Below are 19,036 nucleotides of genomic sequence, written 5' to 3'. Positions count from 1 at the left end.
TTTATAGGTACCGACCAAATTCTGTCTTAAGTACCGAGTATCGATTCATGTAAAACCAAAAGGTACCATGTTTAGGTACCTAAATGCATCCTTGTGACTGTGAGGGAGTGGAAGAGTAGGTGATTTTCCATGCTGGACATGAACACAGCATTGCAAGGTTATATATTGAAAAATAAATTTGTTGTTGTTTTGTTTGTTGTTATTAAACAAATTGATATTTTTTACCTCATAAACACAAAAAAGTACCGAAACTTGGTACCGTTGAGTACCGGTACCAATTGCAAGGTACCGGGCATCGTTTCAGATGTGAAAGGTACCCATCCCTAATCTTTGTAAGATTTACTGCTGAAGAATGATGTCAAAAGGTCAAACATGTACTGTAGAGAGAAACAGTTTGAGGTGGGGCAGGTCATGCCTCAGTGTGTATGAAGAGAGGAGAGATTTTTTTGTGTTGGGAGGCATCGGGACTGAAAGAACGTGAGATAAACAAATTAAAGTCATCTGTGAGAGACCCCTTACCCAAACTGACACTGAGGTGTAACATCTTAAAAAGGAAAACAAAACACGTTCACGGAAAGTTAAAACTGTTAGAATCCATGAAAACAGTGTTTGTCATTGTTCAGAGGGAAACTCCCAGTGGTGTTGAATGTTGTTCAGAGGAAACCAAGACAGTAGTGCTGCCTGGAACACAAACACAGTCACTAACCGAGACATGAGGACAAGATGGCTTTAGTTTGTTCCTCTTCCATTGACTAATTACAATGAAGGCCAAACAACGCAATGATGGTTCAATTAGGAACTTGGAAATATGAGTCATCTCACGAGGTTGATGGGAGATTACACGTTTTACCACAGAGTGATTCACAACAGGCTGGAGCAAAAACAAGGATCAATACTTGGAATGATCATCAAGACTTAGTAGAAAGGCTTTTATTCTCAATACCGCTAAATGTTTATTAAAATTCATGATGCAAGACTTCAAGATGACATCACTTTTTGTTTGAACAGATTGTAATTTAAGTATCTTCATTTCAGTGAAGCTGATATCTAAAGAGTTTCTATTTGATGACCTCCGATCATTAATCCAATCTAAGAATTTCATCAGAAATAGGCTCTGAGAGTATTCAGGCTGGTTCTACTTGGTTGTTTCAGTATTTGCTCTATATATTCTTATTGTAATGCCAGTCTGGGCCAGTTTGCTTTGTACCCCAGCATGCTATATGCAACAAAACTGCAGCTTGCTACACACAAAACGGGGCTGAGTTTTTCATTCAGTCTATTTCCCATACATTGGTAAACCCCTGAACTTTCTACACAAATACTGGTCACAATAGCACACAGCAGGCTGTTTCAGAAAAAAAAAAAAAGAGTAAAAAAAAAAAAATTATAAAAAATCGAATCGAGTCTACAGCAGTTTTTTGTTTTAATTTAGAAATGACTGACTCTATGAGTGCTCGAATGTCATTACTGCATTGACAACCGTACCACCCTCACAGTCACTCCAATCCCCGTTTTTCCTCACTTTGATGCTCCAGTTAGATCTTTGGCAGCTCGTCTTCACCATGTCTACATGCCTATATGCTTTGAGTTGCTGTCATGTGGTTGATAGACATTAGTGTCAACAAGCCGTGGAACAGGTGTACCTTACAAAGTGGTCTGTGAGTGTAGATCTTTGCACAGAAAGGATTCAATACTGGGATAATTACCTCCACCAAGGAGGTTGTTTGTCTGTGAATTTTCAGGGTCCAGGATTTTTTAAAGGATTCTTTGTCATTGTGAGATAGGGCCCTTTTACCATATGTGTATATAATTCCAAGATAAATGGTCGGATTGCTTTGCAAAACAATACAAGACAAGGTCACCATAATTTCTGACAGATGTCAAAGTATGATCCAGATCCTGCCAATATTCTGGATACTAAGATTCGAAATATGAAATATGTACTGAGTCATCATACTTTTCAACACTGTCAGGAAACAAATTATCTTTCAAACCTGCAACTAACACCTAGGCCTGTCACCATAATCAATAAATCGATTAATTGAACGATAAATAAAAAGGTCTTTGGTAAGTTTGCCAGCTTCGATAAACTGACACGTGCATGCATGTTTGTTTTCCTCCTCTCTTTCCACCAAAGAGGCTGAATGAGAAGATGGCTCACTACGTCTATCTTTCCTAACATCGGGGTGCATAGGTTCTATAGCGGATTTAGCGGATTTATAGCAGAGTGAGCATCTGTCAAAAATGCAATCTTTGGGGTGAAGACGGGGCTGCTCGCACATACACACGGAGAGAGCTGAAGCGAGCGTCCTGAGGGGTAAGGAGGAAACACATGCTAATATGAGTGATGACACAAAAGATACAGTTCTTAAGCCGCCTGCCACAGTCCCAGTGTGGGAATATTTTGTTATTTATCAGAATGACAAAAGTGTGAGCTCAGGAACACCAACGAGCTGATATGTGGCTTTGTTTAAAAATAGTGGCGACGAAGAAGAAGAAGAAGGGGAGGTGCAGTGGAGCCTTGTTCTTTGACAATCCGCTCTTACTGAGGCTTTTGGTCTGCAAAGTAAATAGAAATAAAAGCGCCAAATGGTGGGCGCTCAAAGACAGCTACATTACCAAAGAAATGCAGCCCTTCAATACGGTTGAAAGCCAGAAATGTTAAAAATGTTTGACAGACAGTACGGATTGACTGGGAAAAAGTACATGTTACAAACAATTCAGGAACTGTATAAACTCCGACTTTTAATTACAGTTAAATACTCTTAAGAAATTAAAGTTTCTTGCTTTTGATATGGTGTACTCACTTTATTATCCCATTTATCATAATTACATCTATGAAAAAATTGAAAAAAAATCAAAATAATATTGACAATAATATCGTTTATCTGCAATAATATTTTGGAAAATTATCGTCTAGCAAAATTTGTTATCCTGACAGGCCTACTAACACCAAAATGTAGCAGACAGCCTGCTGAAAGGGAGTATAACATTAAAGTAGGACTGAAGTGACAATCACAATATGCTTGGTGGAGGTCTGCACTCTCTGAGTGCTTTTCTAGTTTGACTCAGTTATGGTTAGCAGTGTGGTTACTTCTCGTTCGAGGGTTATTTTTGCTTGATGCCCTTGCAGTAATCCAGTGAGGATTACTGGATTACTATAAACTGTGTCTTTTATGAGTGAACGAGAAAACAGAGCTGCCCAGGGTTTGTTAAGTGCCGGCTTTCCTATGACTCATTTAATCAATGTTCCTGCCTGCGGTGTCTTCTGTCCTAATGGCTGCTGGTGATTTGTCTGCTGATGTCTCGCCTTGTTAGAGCAGCGCTGACATGCGGATGCAGCTCATAGATTGTATGTAATGCCTCTTACCTGATGCAGTAAATTGACCATGTTGTAGTCATTTAGGTAATGAGCAAATCTTTTCACAGGGGCTGGTCTGCCATGAGCACCCGCTGTTTCCTGTGGTGGTCTCTTTTCACACACATTGACAGTTTCATAACCCTGCTGTGTACCTTCAGCTCATTTCATGTTTTTTCTCTCTCTCTGTTGTTTCTCTTTCCTGCAGTTTTTAATCTTGAAGTTAGAACGGCCGGCGGTTGTCCAGAGCATCACATTTGGGAAGTATGAAAAAACTCACGTCTGCAACCTGAAGAAGTTTAAAGTGTTTGGTGGGATGAGTGAAGAGAACATGACAGAGCTTTTGTCAAGGTAAGATGTGACGACAGCTCATGTGTAAAATTAAGAAAGTTTTGTTTGATGCTGTTTTGAGAGAAGTTGGGATTGATTGCATCTCGTTAGGAGTGATGCACAGCCTGAGAGAGAGATCTGCATCCGAAGATAAGTGAAGGAGGAAGAATGTCTCAGGGGCAACAAAATATCAGCAAGGATGCTCGGCTATTGATGTCTGGATCGATTCTCTTTGACCTGGTCTCGTTGCATTAGCTGTGACTCCACTGGATGGTTATTGGTGCCAACACTGTTCAAATAGGGATTTTTCCTGCATACTAACCTGATGGTTTGAGGTGTTGCTTAGTGACTTCTACAAACAGAATTACAGATATTTATCCTCCCAAAATGACCCTTTTTAAAAGCCTTTAGTTTATTGAATTTAGCCAATGAATAAAATGGAAAAATCAGCTTTTATTTATATCATGAAATTAGTGGAAAGCCCCACATGCAGCTGTAGGCTGAAAGAGCAGAGCTGAGTGCAAACAACAAGGTGAAACCAGGCCTGCTCAGTTTGACACAAATAACAAAATTCTGATCATTTTATTTGACACCATCATATTAACTCAGCTGAGCTAAGCACACCACATCCTGTCTGAGTGTGACGCTGCATTCACAGAAACTCAGGCAGATGGCCAGCAGCAAAGCAGAAATAACTTAAAAGAATGAAAGCAGGAGGGTAAAATCAGGTGAGGACAGCACAGAGTACCGACAAAGGTAGATGGCATTGATTTGACTGTGAAATGTTTGCTGCGGCAAAGTTTAGATTGGATGTCAAGGCTCTTTCAGACAAGGAGACGCAAAAGTGATCTGAACAAGAAAACAAATAGTTATCCTGTTTTGTATGACTCTGTCTTTGCATTACCTACATGTGAGCCTGAATGCAGCAAAGTTTGGGCTCTAAGGGAGCGGCAAAGTGTCCAGGGAGTACGGATAAGGCTTATGCTCCAAAACAAAACAAGACGAGATTGTTTAAACTTGATTATTTTTTATTATCATCATCTTTGGAAGAGAAAACTATAATTGTTTATTGTAGGCATGTTTTTATCACAGCTACTGGATCAGAGCTGATCTGGTTTTTTTTTAAAATTCATTGGCGATCTCCAACATGTTTGCTGTCCCTGAGCACCGTCCTGTGAGAGTTGCAATCCTTAGAACCTCTGAATTTAGCGTGCTGTGTTGCGTATAGACAAGTTCAGGAGGAGTTCCATACAGGACGGCATGTACAATAAATATTTTTTACAGTAAAACTAGCTAAACTGATGCATGGAATGAGCTAAAGAAGAATTAAAGTTATTGTTTTTTTACTATTTATTATTAGGGGTGCACCGATCAAAATTTTCTGGCCAATCACTGACCTTTAAAAAGCCTGACGTGCCGATATCGATTTGGGCCGATATCGATTTTTAATTTTTTATAACTGACAGCATATACCTTCAATGTTCCAATCTTATTTTATTGAAAATCATTAAACAATACCTGTATAACAAAATTCTTTGTTTTAATCTCAACAACCAATAAAGTGTCCCGAGTGACTGATCGATCGGTGCATCTTTATTATTGTTATAACAAATAAACCAAAAATGTGCAGCTCTGCTCTCTTAACATTTGTGCACATATTATCTCAGCAAGCTCAAATATCAGAACTTTGTATCGGAGGAATGTTATGTACTAAAAAATATGGGCCAAAAATGCTGATCATGACATCATGACCTAGTTTGTGGTATTAATTATGTGATCAAACTACATAAAGCACAGTCATTTTCATTGATTGTCTTCTAAATACATGTTGTTGATTCAAGTTAGTTTTTTTACAGATAACTTGTGTGACTCATGTTTCAGTGACAAATAGAAATGAAGTGCTCTGTCTTCATTTATTCAATCTGACTTAAGAGAGTAGCTTTTATTTTGAGTTAGCTAACATATTAGTAAAAAGAAAACATCCATACCTGCTCTCAGGTTAACATTTTTACATCATCTGCCTCAGAAATGAAAGATTTTCATGAAATGTGTCATAATAACAAGACTGTAGAAAAACTGAAACATCAAATTTTGTTTTAATCCAGCTAGACTTGGATTTTTCTTCTTTTAGCAGATACAAGCGGCTGTTTTAACTACAAATTGTACACAGCTGCCACCCATAGAAAATATGCATGTCTTAAATATGTGTGTATATGGATGTAGTAAATGATGTAGCTGTGTGTTTTTTCCCTAACACACATATGTTCAAAGAAATCTCTGTAGTTTCCGGAACATATTAAGTGGGTTTACTTCATTACCAGTCTGGCAATTGGTTAAAAAAGACGACTGGTCCCAGCTACCAAACTGCCAAACTCACAAATTAGGTTTTGTTGACTGCCAGATTGGGACGACGATCCAAAATTCAGCAGCATATGGCCTCAGTTGGCTTCTTCACCAAGCTATTCAGTTTCTGATTCTGCTTCTTTTTCGTTCTTTTTTTCAGTGGCCTTAAGAATGACTACAATAAGGAAACATTCACCTTAAAGCACAAGATTGACGAGCAGATGTTTCCCTGCAGATTTGTAAAAATAGGTGAGCGCTCACCTGGTCTTAAAGTGAAGGTACACCATGAAGATTTCTGTCTTTAAAGACTTTTTTTTTCATCATCTTTTCTTTCCCTGTGTCTCAGTGCCTCTGATGTCATGGGGTCCTAGTTTTAACTTCAGCATCTGGTACATTGAGCTGCATGGTATTGAAGATCCTGACGTGGTGCAGCCCTGCCTTAACTGGTACAGCAAGGTGAGCACCTGAGGGTAGCCTGGGGGGTCAGAGACATGGCTGAGGACTGGATTATAGAAGCAGGAGGCCTCATTTACTCTAGTTTAAATTAGGAGGCTTGAATCTGTAACAGGATGGATTAATTAGCCTGAAGAGGTCCAGTAGTTCACCCTGTCTTCTCGAAACGACAACTCTGAGGTTCTCTCGCAGCTCAGTTTACAGTCACACCTGCAGTTACTTTCATTTGATCAATCTAGCACCATATCAAAGTCAGGGATTGTACATAAAAGCCACAGCTGCGGCAGTCACACGTTAATGTGATCGTTTTTCATTAACTTGTCGTTGCGTGTTCCAAGCTTTGGTTCCTTTAATGCCGCTGACCGAGATGAACTTAATCTGAACTCCTGCATATCATGTGGAGTCGTGTTTAATAGCAGTCTGACCAGAGTTCATGTTTTTCTACACTTTGCATCTTTGTTCTGCAAAATACAAGATAACATCTGTCTCTCCTTGATCATCAAATTGAATGGATCGGTTTTTTTTTTCAAACGGCTTCATGACTGTGATGTGTGAGGTGTTTTTATTTCTTTCATCAACACAAAGGTCACGAAAGACTCTGGCAACTATTTGGACCTTGGTACTCATTTAATCTATACAGTAACCACAGTTAATGTAATACAGATAACAGAATATTTAGTTCCAGCACTTCAACCTTTACCGCACCGATTCATCAGACAGAAAGACTTTGAATCTACAAAGCTATAGATTTTTTTAGTTAGATATCAATTACTTAAACTCAGCTAACAGCCGTGGCAAAGATTTTGGGGAATCTTTCACTCAACTAAACCAAATATGCACAGTCCCAAGTTGTTTTATTTTAAACTTGAAGATGGTAAAATAACTAGACTTAAGTTCCTAGGCTGAAAGTTCTGTTTTGTAATGGTGGACCTGATTTGATCTGTTGCAGTACAGAGAACAGGAAGCTATCCGCCTTTGCCTCAAGCACTTCAGACAGCATAACTACACAGAGGCCTTTGAATCCCTGCAGAAGAAGACGCGGATAGCGCTGGAGCACCCGATGCTCACCCACCTGCACGACCGGCTGGTGCTGCAAGGAGACTTTGACGCCTGCGAGGAGCTCATAGACAAAGCTGTGAGAGGTATTGTGCCAGATGTAAACCTTCCTTCAATCACTTTTGAATCTTCAACGGTATGTGAAAAAGTCATGCTGATTTTTCTGTGTTTGATGTATTTCTCCCCCTGCTAGACGGTTTGTTTAACCAGTATATCAGCCAGCAGGAGTACAAACCCAGGTGGAGTCAGATCATCCCCAAGTGTAACAAAGGTACAAGCGCTCAAGAAATCAACCGAGACGACATGAACAGTGAGAGCTTCTCTTTATGATCTGTCAATCAGACATCATTCTGAAAGCTTTGTGGCCTTGTAGCTAAATCTGCTCCCACCTCCCTCCCTGTTCTCCTTCCATCGTCCCACCCATCCTCCTTCACGTCATCTTGCGTCACCCACTCACACACCATCCTTGTCCCTTCCTTTCCTTCTTCCTTCTTGCAGGCGATGGCGACGACAACAGGCCCGGGATGAGGGGAGGACATCAAATGGTCATTGACGTCCAGACTGGTGAGACCCACGCAGCCTGTATTATGACTCTGCTGTTTAGTCGACAGAGTGACTCATCTCCTCCTCCACTGACTCAAAGCTCTATTACTGTTTAATCAAATTAACCCTCCCTGCTCGTCCGCTCCACCTCCTCTCAACGATAACAGTCCTGAGGGCCTTTCTCCTTTAAGAGCACATTAATCGTAACTCTTGTTTGACGCAGACACACACCTTTTGTTCTAGGTTTTTTTGTACAGTATCTGGCAACCATGTTGGTGTGTTTCCCTGACAAATATCTGAAACACATGGTGTGCATTGTGTGTATATGTGAGTGCAAAAGGGAGAGGGATGCTGTGTGTGCAGCTCATACTGGAATGTAGTGAAGGCCTTGTGTGTATTTGTGTGTGTGTGTGTGTGTGTGTGTAGGGGAGACAACACTTACTGCTGTTTTTGAATAGTAGCTGTTAAAAGTCGAAAGAGGATCCTTAGTGATTTCTTTGTCTCAGACCTGAGCTGCTATGAGCCTGATCACAGTTAGATTTTTATGAAATACATCAATTTTCATATTTATTGAGCTGCCAACAAATCTGCATCTTTACAGAGCACCGCTTCTTTTGGCTTCTGCTAATAGATTGTGTGGGTTGTGGGGGAAATGTTTACTTTTTTTTTTTTTTAGTCTGATGCCGATCACGTCTGACTCTTGTTTTTGTGCCACTGTGCTGTGATCAAACATACACTGCAAAAGCTAAAATCTAATCTTGGAGCAGGTATTTGTCTTTGTTTTTGTCAAAACTTTCTCATTACCTCCACCAAGAAGGTTATGTTTTTGGAAGAGTTTTTTTTTGTTTGTCTGTGAACGAGATAATTTAAAAAGTAACAAACAGATCTTGATGAAATTTTCAGGAATTTTTCAAAATGGGATAAGGAAGAAGTGATTAAATTTTGGAGGTGATCCGGATCACTGTCTGGATCCAGGATATTTTTTAAGGATTCTTAATCATTTTGAGATAGGGCTGTTTTCACCATATGTGTATATAACTCCATGATAAATGGTCAGATTGCAAAACAATACAAGACAAGGTCACCATAATTTCTGACAGATGTAAAAGTACCATCCAGATCCTGGAAATATTCTGGATACTAAGATCTAGAAGATGAACTATGTACTGGGTCATCATAATTTTCAACACTGTCAGGTAACACATTATTGAACAAACCTGCAACTCACACCAAATTGTAGCAGACAGTCTGCTGAAAGGGAGTATAACATTAAAGTAGGACTAAAGTGTTGGTGGCAATCACAATATGCTTGGTGGAGCTCTGGGCTCTCTGAGTGCTTTTCTAGTTAGACTTAAAATTAGCCGCCCTCACCTGTAAATTCTGGAAAAAATGTCCTATTTTAAGACCTTCAAAGACAAAAATGACACTTGAATGTCTTTTATAGAGTGAAAAAAATTCTGCCATTGGGGTAAGAAAAAAAACAATCTAGTTTCTTGTATTAAGGCATCAGTCTTATCTCAAGAAATCCGACAAGCTTGTTCTAAAACTTCGGACATTTTTTTACGATAGCTAAGACAATTTCTTGGATATCTGTTTTTGCAGTGTATCTGTGTTTTTAGGTTGTTTTTCATTTTATCCTAGTTAATGTACTAAAAGACTTCTCTGGCCCAAGCCCAAGAACTCTTGCTCTCTCTTTGTATTTCAGTCATGCCACACATTGGTGATGAAAGTGTTTTTTTTATTGCAGCATCAACACAACATTGTTCATGTCTGAGGTGTTGACTCTAACCTCATTGTCCCACACAGATTTATTTTACACAGAAAATTTGAGAAGTGATGAAAAAATATTTTAAAGGTTGAGTCCGCAGGTGAATGAACACTGAAGTGGTGGTGGAGTTGAAAATTTGATCACAGGGGATACAAACAGAAATCTTGCAGCTTGAATGGACAGTCAGATTAGGAGATGTTTGTGAAGAGATTGTGAAAATGACGCGTTAGGAGTACATCAGTGCAGCTGGTGTCCTGGAGAGCTCAAAGAAATATATGCCTCGAGTTAACATCACTGTACTGCAGGATTAAAGATTTAAATATTATGTACACAAGGGGTCAAAGGTGAAGGCAGCTGTGATGTAATATAGTTGGAAAAAATGTCTTGGGGAAAGGTTTTTATTCCCTTTTTTGTGGTCGATGTCTCCAGAGCTGCTGAAGGGCAGGTATTCGAAATTGGCACCAAAGTCTGCTTGGGTTAGATTTCAGATCGCTTTAACCTCATGTCTTTGCCATTGTCCCAAACACAAGTTTCAGGAACATCTGTAGGGAATTATATTACATCTGTTTCAATTTTATTTATTCATTTATTTGGGAGAACAACAATAATCAGACTGCGCAGACCTGCTTGTGTAATTTTGATTTTATCAATATATCCCACATCCCTGACACAAACTACAACTTGCTTTTGTGGAGGAAGGGGAGAATGGGCCATGCTGTAGTAAAACTAATCTTTAAGATTTCAGCTAAAGATCATAAAGGAGGTTTGATACTTTAAAGGACTCTGTCATTTAAGCTCCTGATCTCCAGATTATCTGTCTACTCCCAAGACGTTTCCTGTCCCATCCCAGTCCAGACCATGCACTCCTGCCCCATTCAAGTTTAGTTTTTCCAGCCACTTTTGTTTGTACCTCCCAGGAACCCCACACATGTTCACAATCCACTCTCTCAAGCACAAAGGCACTCATCTAAAACTTTGAGACATTAAAATGCAAGAACACAACTTTTCCTGATCCTCAGCACAAAACAAACCTATTGTTTGTCTCTAGCAGTGACTCACTGAATACACAACTCATTTTCTGGCCTGTATTCTTGTTTTTGGAATTGTAGCAGTAATGGCACAATTTTTTTCCTCCTACACAAGACTCTGATACAATCACAACTTCCCACAACTCCCATCTGCCCAGGCTTTGGCAGCCTGTCTCTGACCCCAACATGTTTTGGCAGCCCGCTTCTTGAACCAGCACAGGGCGTGGAGGAATAATTTTTTGAAGATTAAACTCTTTTATTGTCGGTGGTAGAAAAGTCGAGGCAAAAACAACAAGTACAGGATGTGAAAGTTCTGAGACGGTATTTTATTACCAAAGTATACCTTTATTTCCAAGATCAGGGCTTCCAAAAGATTAAAAAAACACATCCCTGAAGAACAACAAACACATCTCTGTTACGGCAGCTATTGGAGGTTTTTGGTCTGTGCAATTTTGTCATATTGTGTGAAATAAAAGAAGTGTTGGTTGCTGGGCTTTCATACACTCAAAATTGCTATTTGCTTTAAACCAACCTGTACAAACACGCTTACTGTATGTGTCTAATGTGAAACTGCTTTGGATCTTCAGATCCTGGCTGAAAGCATGAAGTTAATCCATGTATTTTGAGAGTATTTCAGAGTTTGCACCAGATGTAAGGATGCCTGAGCTTTCCATTGCAAAGGCTCATGCAGATTAGAAGTTTTATGTTGTGTTGCTGCTCCAGTTTGTGCTACTTCTTAGTTTCGACTGTCTGTCATTTACAGAAACCGTGTACCTGTTCGGGGGCTGGGATGGCACACAGGATCTGGCTGACTTCTGGGCTTACAGTGTCCAGGAAAATCAGTGGGCATGTATCTCCAGAGACACAGAGAAAGAGGTGAGCTGGTTTAGATATTATGTGTCTTACACACACAAATAAAAAACTTTGCATGATCCATGAAAGAGTTTAAGTCATACTGTATTTCTTTTTAATGCTTTAAACCTTTATCTTTTTTCCAATGGTGTGTGCCAGAAACTTGTCCGTTAAATAGAGTCTGGTGGCACCAATGAGAGCAATGCAACTGCTGTTTCTAATTAAAAAAAAAAACACTCTTTAGTTTTAACATAACAATCATCACCTAACCTGAAATATCCTCAGATTGAGTTTACTGTGAAACTCTCAGAGAAGCTCTGTATGTTAAAAAGTTGCATGTTTCTCTCCTGCGAACCAATCAGAGTGGCCCGAGTGCTCGCTCCTGTCACAAGATGTGCATCGACTCCCAGCGGCGACAGATCTACACACTGGGTCGATACCTGGACTCCAGCGTCAGGAACAGCAAGTCCCTAAAGAGCGACTTCTACCGCTACGACATAGACGCCAACACCTGGACACTACTCAGTGAGGACACGTCAGCAGATGGAGGGCCCAAGCTGGTGTTTGACCATCAGGTAGCTGCAACCTGTGCATTTCTGATCATACTAAGTATCATGCACCAATTTTAACAATGGTAACCAGTTGGATATTTGTGCTGTGATTCGAAACCAAACAGGTAACACATTTACAGCTCAAATTAGCACCTCATAGTGTTATTGATCCAATTTACATTGGAGTAATAAAAGAAAAGAAAAAAAAACTCAATTGCAGGAATAAAGCTGTCAAACACCCACTGCTTTCTCAATCATAGCATTGAAATTTACCTCACTCTCCAGAAAAATGAAACAACATAACGTTGTGGTGAAAGTCATAGACTGTATGAAACATGGATGTTGTCTCTCCAACTTCATCCGACTGTTTCTGAAACAGAAAATGACAATAGGGACATGCGGCCATATTGGTAGTGGCAAGGGCTTCACGTACAGCTAAAGGGCGCCTGTCAGTCATGTGACCTGAGATGTGCCTCTGATTGGGCGAGCTTGGGATCTTAATATCCTCTGAACCGCCAAGTTAAAAAGAGATTTTGCCCCTGCACAGTTTGTGGTGATCGTAAACTTACTGATTTAGACAGGAGACATTTTTTGAACCAGGCTGTAAATGGGTTAACTTCTGCTTTGAAAACTTTTTTTTTTTTGGCTCGGTGTGTATGAAACTTCTGGTACTTCTGGAGCCAGCCTCAAGCAGATACTCGAGAACACAAACATGTTTATTTAAGACATAAAATGGTTTGATTGTATAGAGTAACTTGTGCTGAATATTCTCAAAAAATATACTCCTGGTTGCTCCTTCATCACAAAAAGGAAAATAAATTATTATCAAAAAAAAGTTTCGAAAATTTCCGTCTGACATAAGAATCCAGAAATTATGTCCGTAAATGATTACTGAAACCATTCTGAAGCAGAAGTCCAACAGTATCTCTGGCCTATCAAATCAATCTCTTGTGAGAGTAGCCAGAGTGTTTCTAATTTTAAGATATTTGATTGAATCCAGAACCTTCCTTTAGAGACAGTTTTATTGCTCTGTAAGCAGAGGAGTACGGGTGTATATACGCTACTTCATGTTACAGTAATGAGTGCGGGTCAGGCTTGTTTGTCTGCAGTCAGAGACCAACACACACACTTGAAACAGAATAAATGTCACATATTTCAAAGCAAAACTGATTTTTCAGCTATTTCCAGCCACATTAATCATCTTCCATGAGTAAAGTACATTTTCTGTCTGGTGGGACAGGAACCAGGATGGGTCTGCGTTCTGAATTGTTAACAGATAAAAACAGCTTTCTCAAGAGACTGTTTTCCTCTGCTGAACACAGTAGATTTTCAGGAAGCACTCCAAGTGGAGAAGCACAGGTGTATGTGGGCTGCTTTCAGGAACAACACACCCACTTTGAATATCAGGATAGATGTCATAGATTACAAAGATAGAATGATTGTTTTTGCTATTTCCAATCACATTCATTCAACTTTCATGAGTTTGATATCATTTTTCTGTCTTATTTTGATAACTGCATGCTATTTTCTACATCAAAATGATAAGAAACCCCTCATTTCACACACACACTTACACATCTTTAGTATCTCAAGACTAAAAAAACTACAGCTTTTGCAAAGTCATAGTTACATAAGTTTGTAGGAGCACAGCCAGAAGACACAGGAAACATAGTTAAGTGCTTACAGTATATAAAGCATAGCATAGTATTGGCTTCCAACAAATGTTTTCCACCCTGTCAGTGTTTTTATTCTGTATAAAAGCAAGACAGATGCAGAGGAAAGAAAATCAGATTAAACTTCATGCTGTAACTATAAAGTAAACAAAAAAGCTGTGAAGTCGACAAAAAACTCATAAATACATTAAACTAAAAGAAAAATTACGCTTGGATTCTGCCACCACTCTTTTTTCCCGAGTAATAAATATTAAATCAAAAGCTGTTTCTCTCCTTTCTTCCCCCCTGCCTGAATCCTTACACTTCCTGTTTCCTCTTGTCATCCTTGACCTCTTCATCCCTTTGCTCCCTGCTCTTCCTGCAGATGTGCATGGACTCAGAGAAGCACATGATCTACACGTTTGGCGGTCGCATCTTGACGTGTAACGGCAGCGTGGAGGAGAGTCGGACGTCAGAGCCTCAGTTCAGCGGTCTCTACGCCTTCCACTGCCAAGCTGGGACATGGAGCCTGTTACGGGAAGACTCCTGTAACGCTGGTCCAGAGGACGTCCAGTCCCGCATCGGGCACTGCATGCTCTTCCACACTGTGAGTCATCCTCGCCCTCTATTACTGCTGCGTTGATGTTTATTTTGTCACACGCTGTACTGTGAGCTTGAATAGCTTTCACTGTGTCTCTACAGAGAAATCGCTGTCTGTATGTATTCGGGGGTCAGAGGTCAAAAACATACCTCAATGACTTCTTCAGTTACGATGTGGATGGAGACCACGTGGAGATCATCTCTGACGGGACCAAGAAGGACTCTGGCATGGGTAAGATTCACCTTTTACACAGGTATACAACCAGGGTGTCCGCGGGGTCTTAAAAAGTATTAAAAGTTGAAAAATCAATTTTGGGAAAATTAAGGGCCTTAAAAAGTATTAAAAAGTCTTAATTGTGGTTTTATGAGGTATTAAGTTTCATAGGTATTCAAGCAAAACAGTAATGACCGAGAGCGAAAGTAGCACGACAGCATCAACTTCGTCCTCACATAAGGATTTGGTGCCTAAAAGAGGAGCTAACTCAGTGATGTGGAGGTGGTTTGACTGACCAAAGATCAGACACGCAGCAAAACACATTAAATGCAAAATGTGCAGGAGAACTATTACCACGAAGGGTGGCAAAACCACAAACACGTTCCAGCACCTAAAGCTGAAACAAACGGCTGAATACAACTAGGCTGTGAAGACACGCAAGGACGTGAAAGCTATGTTAGTATCGGTGGAATTTTCTTGCCTTTACGACAGTCGTGTGGTCAGGCCGAACGTCCGAACCCTGTGTCAGCATTACCCCAATTCACACATAAAGCGTGAGCGCTGCGCAGCACAGATCACAAGATTACAGGAGAGCCACATGTTCCTACCAAGGTTAAAATAGATTTGGATTTGTCATTATAGTTTAGTTTTAGTTAGTTTTGACATTTGTTTTCCATTCTAGTTTAGTTTTAGATAGCTTTGACATTTTATTTTCCATTACAGTTTAGTTTTAATTAGTTTTAGAGCGGGCATTCTAGTTTTTATTTAGTTTTAATTTTTGCAACAAGGCTTAGTTTTAGTTTAGTTTAGTTTTAGTTTAGTTTTAGTTTTTTCATACCTTATTAACCAGGTGCAGGATTCAAAAAGGTCAGAGTAAATATTTTGTAATACAGTTTATTTTCCAGTTCAACATAGTGCTCACTGCTCAGTCAATGCTGATACTGAACTGTTGGCTGCTGACTTAAACACAAGAAAATAATATAAACTTAATATAAAAATATAAACATAATTTATATAAAATAATGTTAACATGAATAAAATAACAATAATAAAAACATAAATTATATAAAACAGTATAATATGAGCTTTAATAATTAGAAACTTGGACTCTTTAACAATAAAGTCAGACTCGCATGAAATTAAACTATCACAGATGCTCTGATTCGTTGCTCCTCTACGTTTCGTCGCAGCACAGCGCACAGCCAGTCAATGCAGTTAACAAGCACGTCCCAGTACGTCGCTGTGATGGTGCCGTACGGCGCTGACAACTGCCGAAAACTGTCGTAAAATTGGTTGGGAAAATGTGTCTGATTAATTTAAATCCTAAAGGCTATTAATATTGTCAAAAACTATAACCAAGGGAATTTTGTCTTTAATTTTGGTTAGTTTCAGTTAGTTTTGTGAACACAAGATACAGTTTTAGTTTACTTATTGTTTTCTTTTCTTTTCGTTTTTATCTGTTTGAGTTAACTGCAATGTATTTTAAATTTTAGTTTTCCTTTTTAGTTTCGTTTTAGTTAACTATTATAACCTTGGTTCCTACAGGAATCCCACCCATGACAACATACTGTCATACTAATTAATAAGCATGTTAAGCTCATCTGGCCCTCCCTTAACTTCAGCACCTTTAGTTCATGCCTTCTCCTTTCTGTTGGTGTCCGTATAGAAAGAATGTGTCATGTCGTATAGAATTACGAGGATTTTCACCCGCAAAGATTAACCTTTCCTCCTCTAAAACGTCAGATTTCCTCTGGATCTGACCTATTTGCTATGTTTACATTTCAAGCTTGTGTAGTAGTAGTAAATGATTAAAAAAGTGGCTTCCATACTGTGTGGACAATAAAATGCTGTTATTCAGAAGCAGCAACCTCTAATGATAAGTTGTTCATTTTTTTCCCCATATCGTTGTAAATATCGTTATCGCAAACTTCCTTAAAATATTGTGTTCTAATCTTAAGGCTACATCGCCCACCTTAGTAACATGTCCCTTTAGCTGTGGATGGGCCTGTAGACGTGACGTCTCTTGCAGAAGGTCAATAAACTGAGCTCAAGTAAGAGTGACAGAAAATAGCCGTGTGGTTCCCCTGTTTCTAAGTTTTTCCAAAAAGAGGAAATTAAGCTTAACTTCAACTCTTGGTTTTCTCAACTGATGTGTGGAACTTAAAAGTTTTAGTGACTCTAATTCAATTTCCCTCCACCTAAAGCCTGAGGCTGAGTGTTTGGAATTGAGCTTCCCTGTTGCCTCACAGGGATTACTTAACTCAAACCTGAGGCTCCATCAGACTCTACAAACAACCTGCGAACATCACAGAGACTCCTCTGACGGGCTCCGTGGTTTTTTGGCACCTCTTCTTCAGTCAGAGATGTAACAGATCCTGTTTCTTTAAAAGCTCCAGCAGCAGTCACACACTTCCTGCCCAGACACACAGATTGATTGACTGCCTGAACACAGTATGATTAAACCTCTGCGTGACAAGTGTTCACCTCCAGAGCCAGGCAGGGTGGTGGGATCTGAATAAAGTGAGAGATAGAAAGAAATGAAATTTGATATTGAGTGAAACAGAGCATTGAGAACAAAACGTGCTTTGGCAGGAAGGAAGCAGGAAGCTGTCTCAGTTCTCTGTCTCATAATCAATGTCACATGTCCATGAGTGCGGCGGCTCACGTCCTGTCAGCCCTCATGTTCTGACCTGTAACCCAGGCGTAATGATGTTAAACTAGAATCGCACTCTCTGAAGAAACTGTGCTGTGAATGCATGAGGCTGAAGCCGCTTGGGCTGTGATGCAGAATACTGAAGATGCTGAATGACTGGATTGGACTTAATGTTATAATCTGCTTAACAACCAACCAATAACCCATACAAGCCCAGAGTAAATGAAACTGCATATCAATCACACACCAGGTTGAGTCAAGTAAAGTTTTATTCAGCGGTTATCAAAGTTTTTGATGAAATGATGTTGTTGTTGTCATGCAGCAGAACGTCTTGTGTCTGCTCTACCCAGAATTAGGAGCACTGTTTGTATTTGAAAGTCATTGTTGATGACTCACAGCTGTTTTCTGGTTCTGGTTCTGCGAAGCTTGTCGGATGAGTTAGCATCTTGTTCTGTTTTGTCTTTCTGAGAATCTTCTGCAGAACAATGTTTTACACAATCATGCCCGACGTGGCAATGCTTTGCTCACTTTCATGTTTTTAACGGAGAACAAAGCTGCTCAGAGTTCTGCCAAGATTCAGTTCAGTCTTCATGTTGTATAAACCTGTCAAACAAATCTGGATCAGGTTTTAAAATGTCAGGGAATTCAGTGAATTCTATTGAAATTAGAAAACACTGACTTATTTTTGGCTTTGATATGAATGGTTTTTAAACTTTATTTGAGGCAATAAAGTGGTGCTGCTTGTAAAACAAGTTGCTTCTGGAAGTGAAGCATTTTCTTCATACTGCTTTACATGTCTGTAATAACTTTTACTGAGGCTTCCTTTTCCAGAGGAGATGGCATTTAAAATAATGAAAACAAGTGAAGAAAGACTGAGCCAAGGAGCTGAGGAGGCTAATTAGCCTTTAGGTTGAGCTGTGTCACTCTATAACAGAGGGGCTAAACTGTTTGTGATAATGTTCATTCCAACCCACAGTCAGCAGTTATTCTGCAGTGGTCTGTTCAAACTTGAGAGTCTATCGATAAAATGAAGAGTGAGGTTACGTTAGCTCTGCTTGGTAGATGACTGGCAGGACATAGCTAACCAGGATTTACTAACGTTACACATTACGGACATGTCTTAGAGCAACGGGCTGCCAGCTGTGCTAACTATAAACGGCTACTAAATTTCTTTAGCCGTCTACTACGTTTGCTTGATGTGACGTCTCAAACTGTAGGGCTTCTGTACTAATAAGTGTCCTTACCTCAGCGCGTTGTAGGGATGGGTACCAAATTAGGTACTTTTATAGGTACCGACCGAATTCTGTCAAAAGTATCGGATACTGATTCACGTAAAATCAAAAGATACCATGTTTAGGTACCTAAACCCATCCTTGTGACTGTGACAGAGTGGAAGAGAGTGGATATTTTCCATGCTGGACATGAACACAGCATTGCAAGGTCATATATTGAAGAGTAAATATGTTAAATTGAAAAAATGTTGTACTTTTTTATTAAACAAATTTATATTTTTTTACCACATAAACACAAAAAAGTACCGAAAATTGGTACCATTGAGTACCTGTACCAATTGCCAGGTACTGGGCATTGGTACCGTATCGTTTCAATTGTAAAAGGTACCCATCCCTAGTGCAT

General features: G+C 39.6%; 1 protein-coding gene across 2 annotated transcripts in view; it reads left to right on the top strand.

Moving 5' to 3' along the window:
• Positions 1 to 19,036, top strand: part of mkln1 (muskelin 1, intracellular mediator containing kelch motifs) — a 32,812-nt gene that overhangs the window by 4,663 nt on the left and 9,113 nt on the right. Inside the window, exons 3-12 of one of the 2 annotated variants that reach the window (XM_074697953.1) lie at positions 3,567 to 3,709; positions 6,192 to 6,280; positions 6,378 to 6,487; positions 7,434 to 7,626; positions 7,734 to 7,811; positions 8,039 to 8,104; positions 11,643 to 11,755; positions 12,094 to 12,306; positions 14,320 to 14,541; positions 14,637 to 14,766. In XM_074697953.1, the coding sequence (XP_074554054.1) occupies positions 3,567 to 3,709; positions 6,192 to 6,280; positions 6,378 to 6,487; positions 7,434 to 7,626; positions 7,734 to 7,811; positions 8,039 to 8,104; positions 11,643 to 11,755; positions 12,094 to 12,306; positions 14,320 to 14,541; positions 14,637 to 14,766 (1,357 nt within the window). Of the gene's footprint in view, positions 1 to 3,566; positions 3,710 to 6,191; positions 6,281 to 6,377; positions 6,488 to 7,433; positions 7,627 to 7,733; positions 7,851 to 8,038; positions 8,105 to 11,642; positions 11,756 to 12,093; positions 12,307 to 14,319; positions 14,542 to 14,636; positions 14,767 to 19,036 lie in introns of both variants that reach the window. The other variant, XM_074697952.1, reaches the window with a different exon arrangement.

Source organism: Halichoeres trimaculatus, unplaced genomic scaffold, assembly GCF_033239565.1.
Source record: "Halichoeres trimaculatus isolate MK-OKI-2021-1 unplaced genomic scaffold, fHalTri1.1 fHalTri1_scaffold_21, whole genome shotgun sequence".
NCBI lineage: Eukaryota > Metazoa > Chordata > Actinopteri > Labriformes > Labridae > Halichoeres > Halichoeres trimaculatus.
This window is presented reverse-complemented; position numbering and strand designations above follow the sequence as displayed.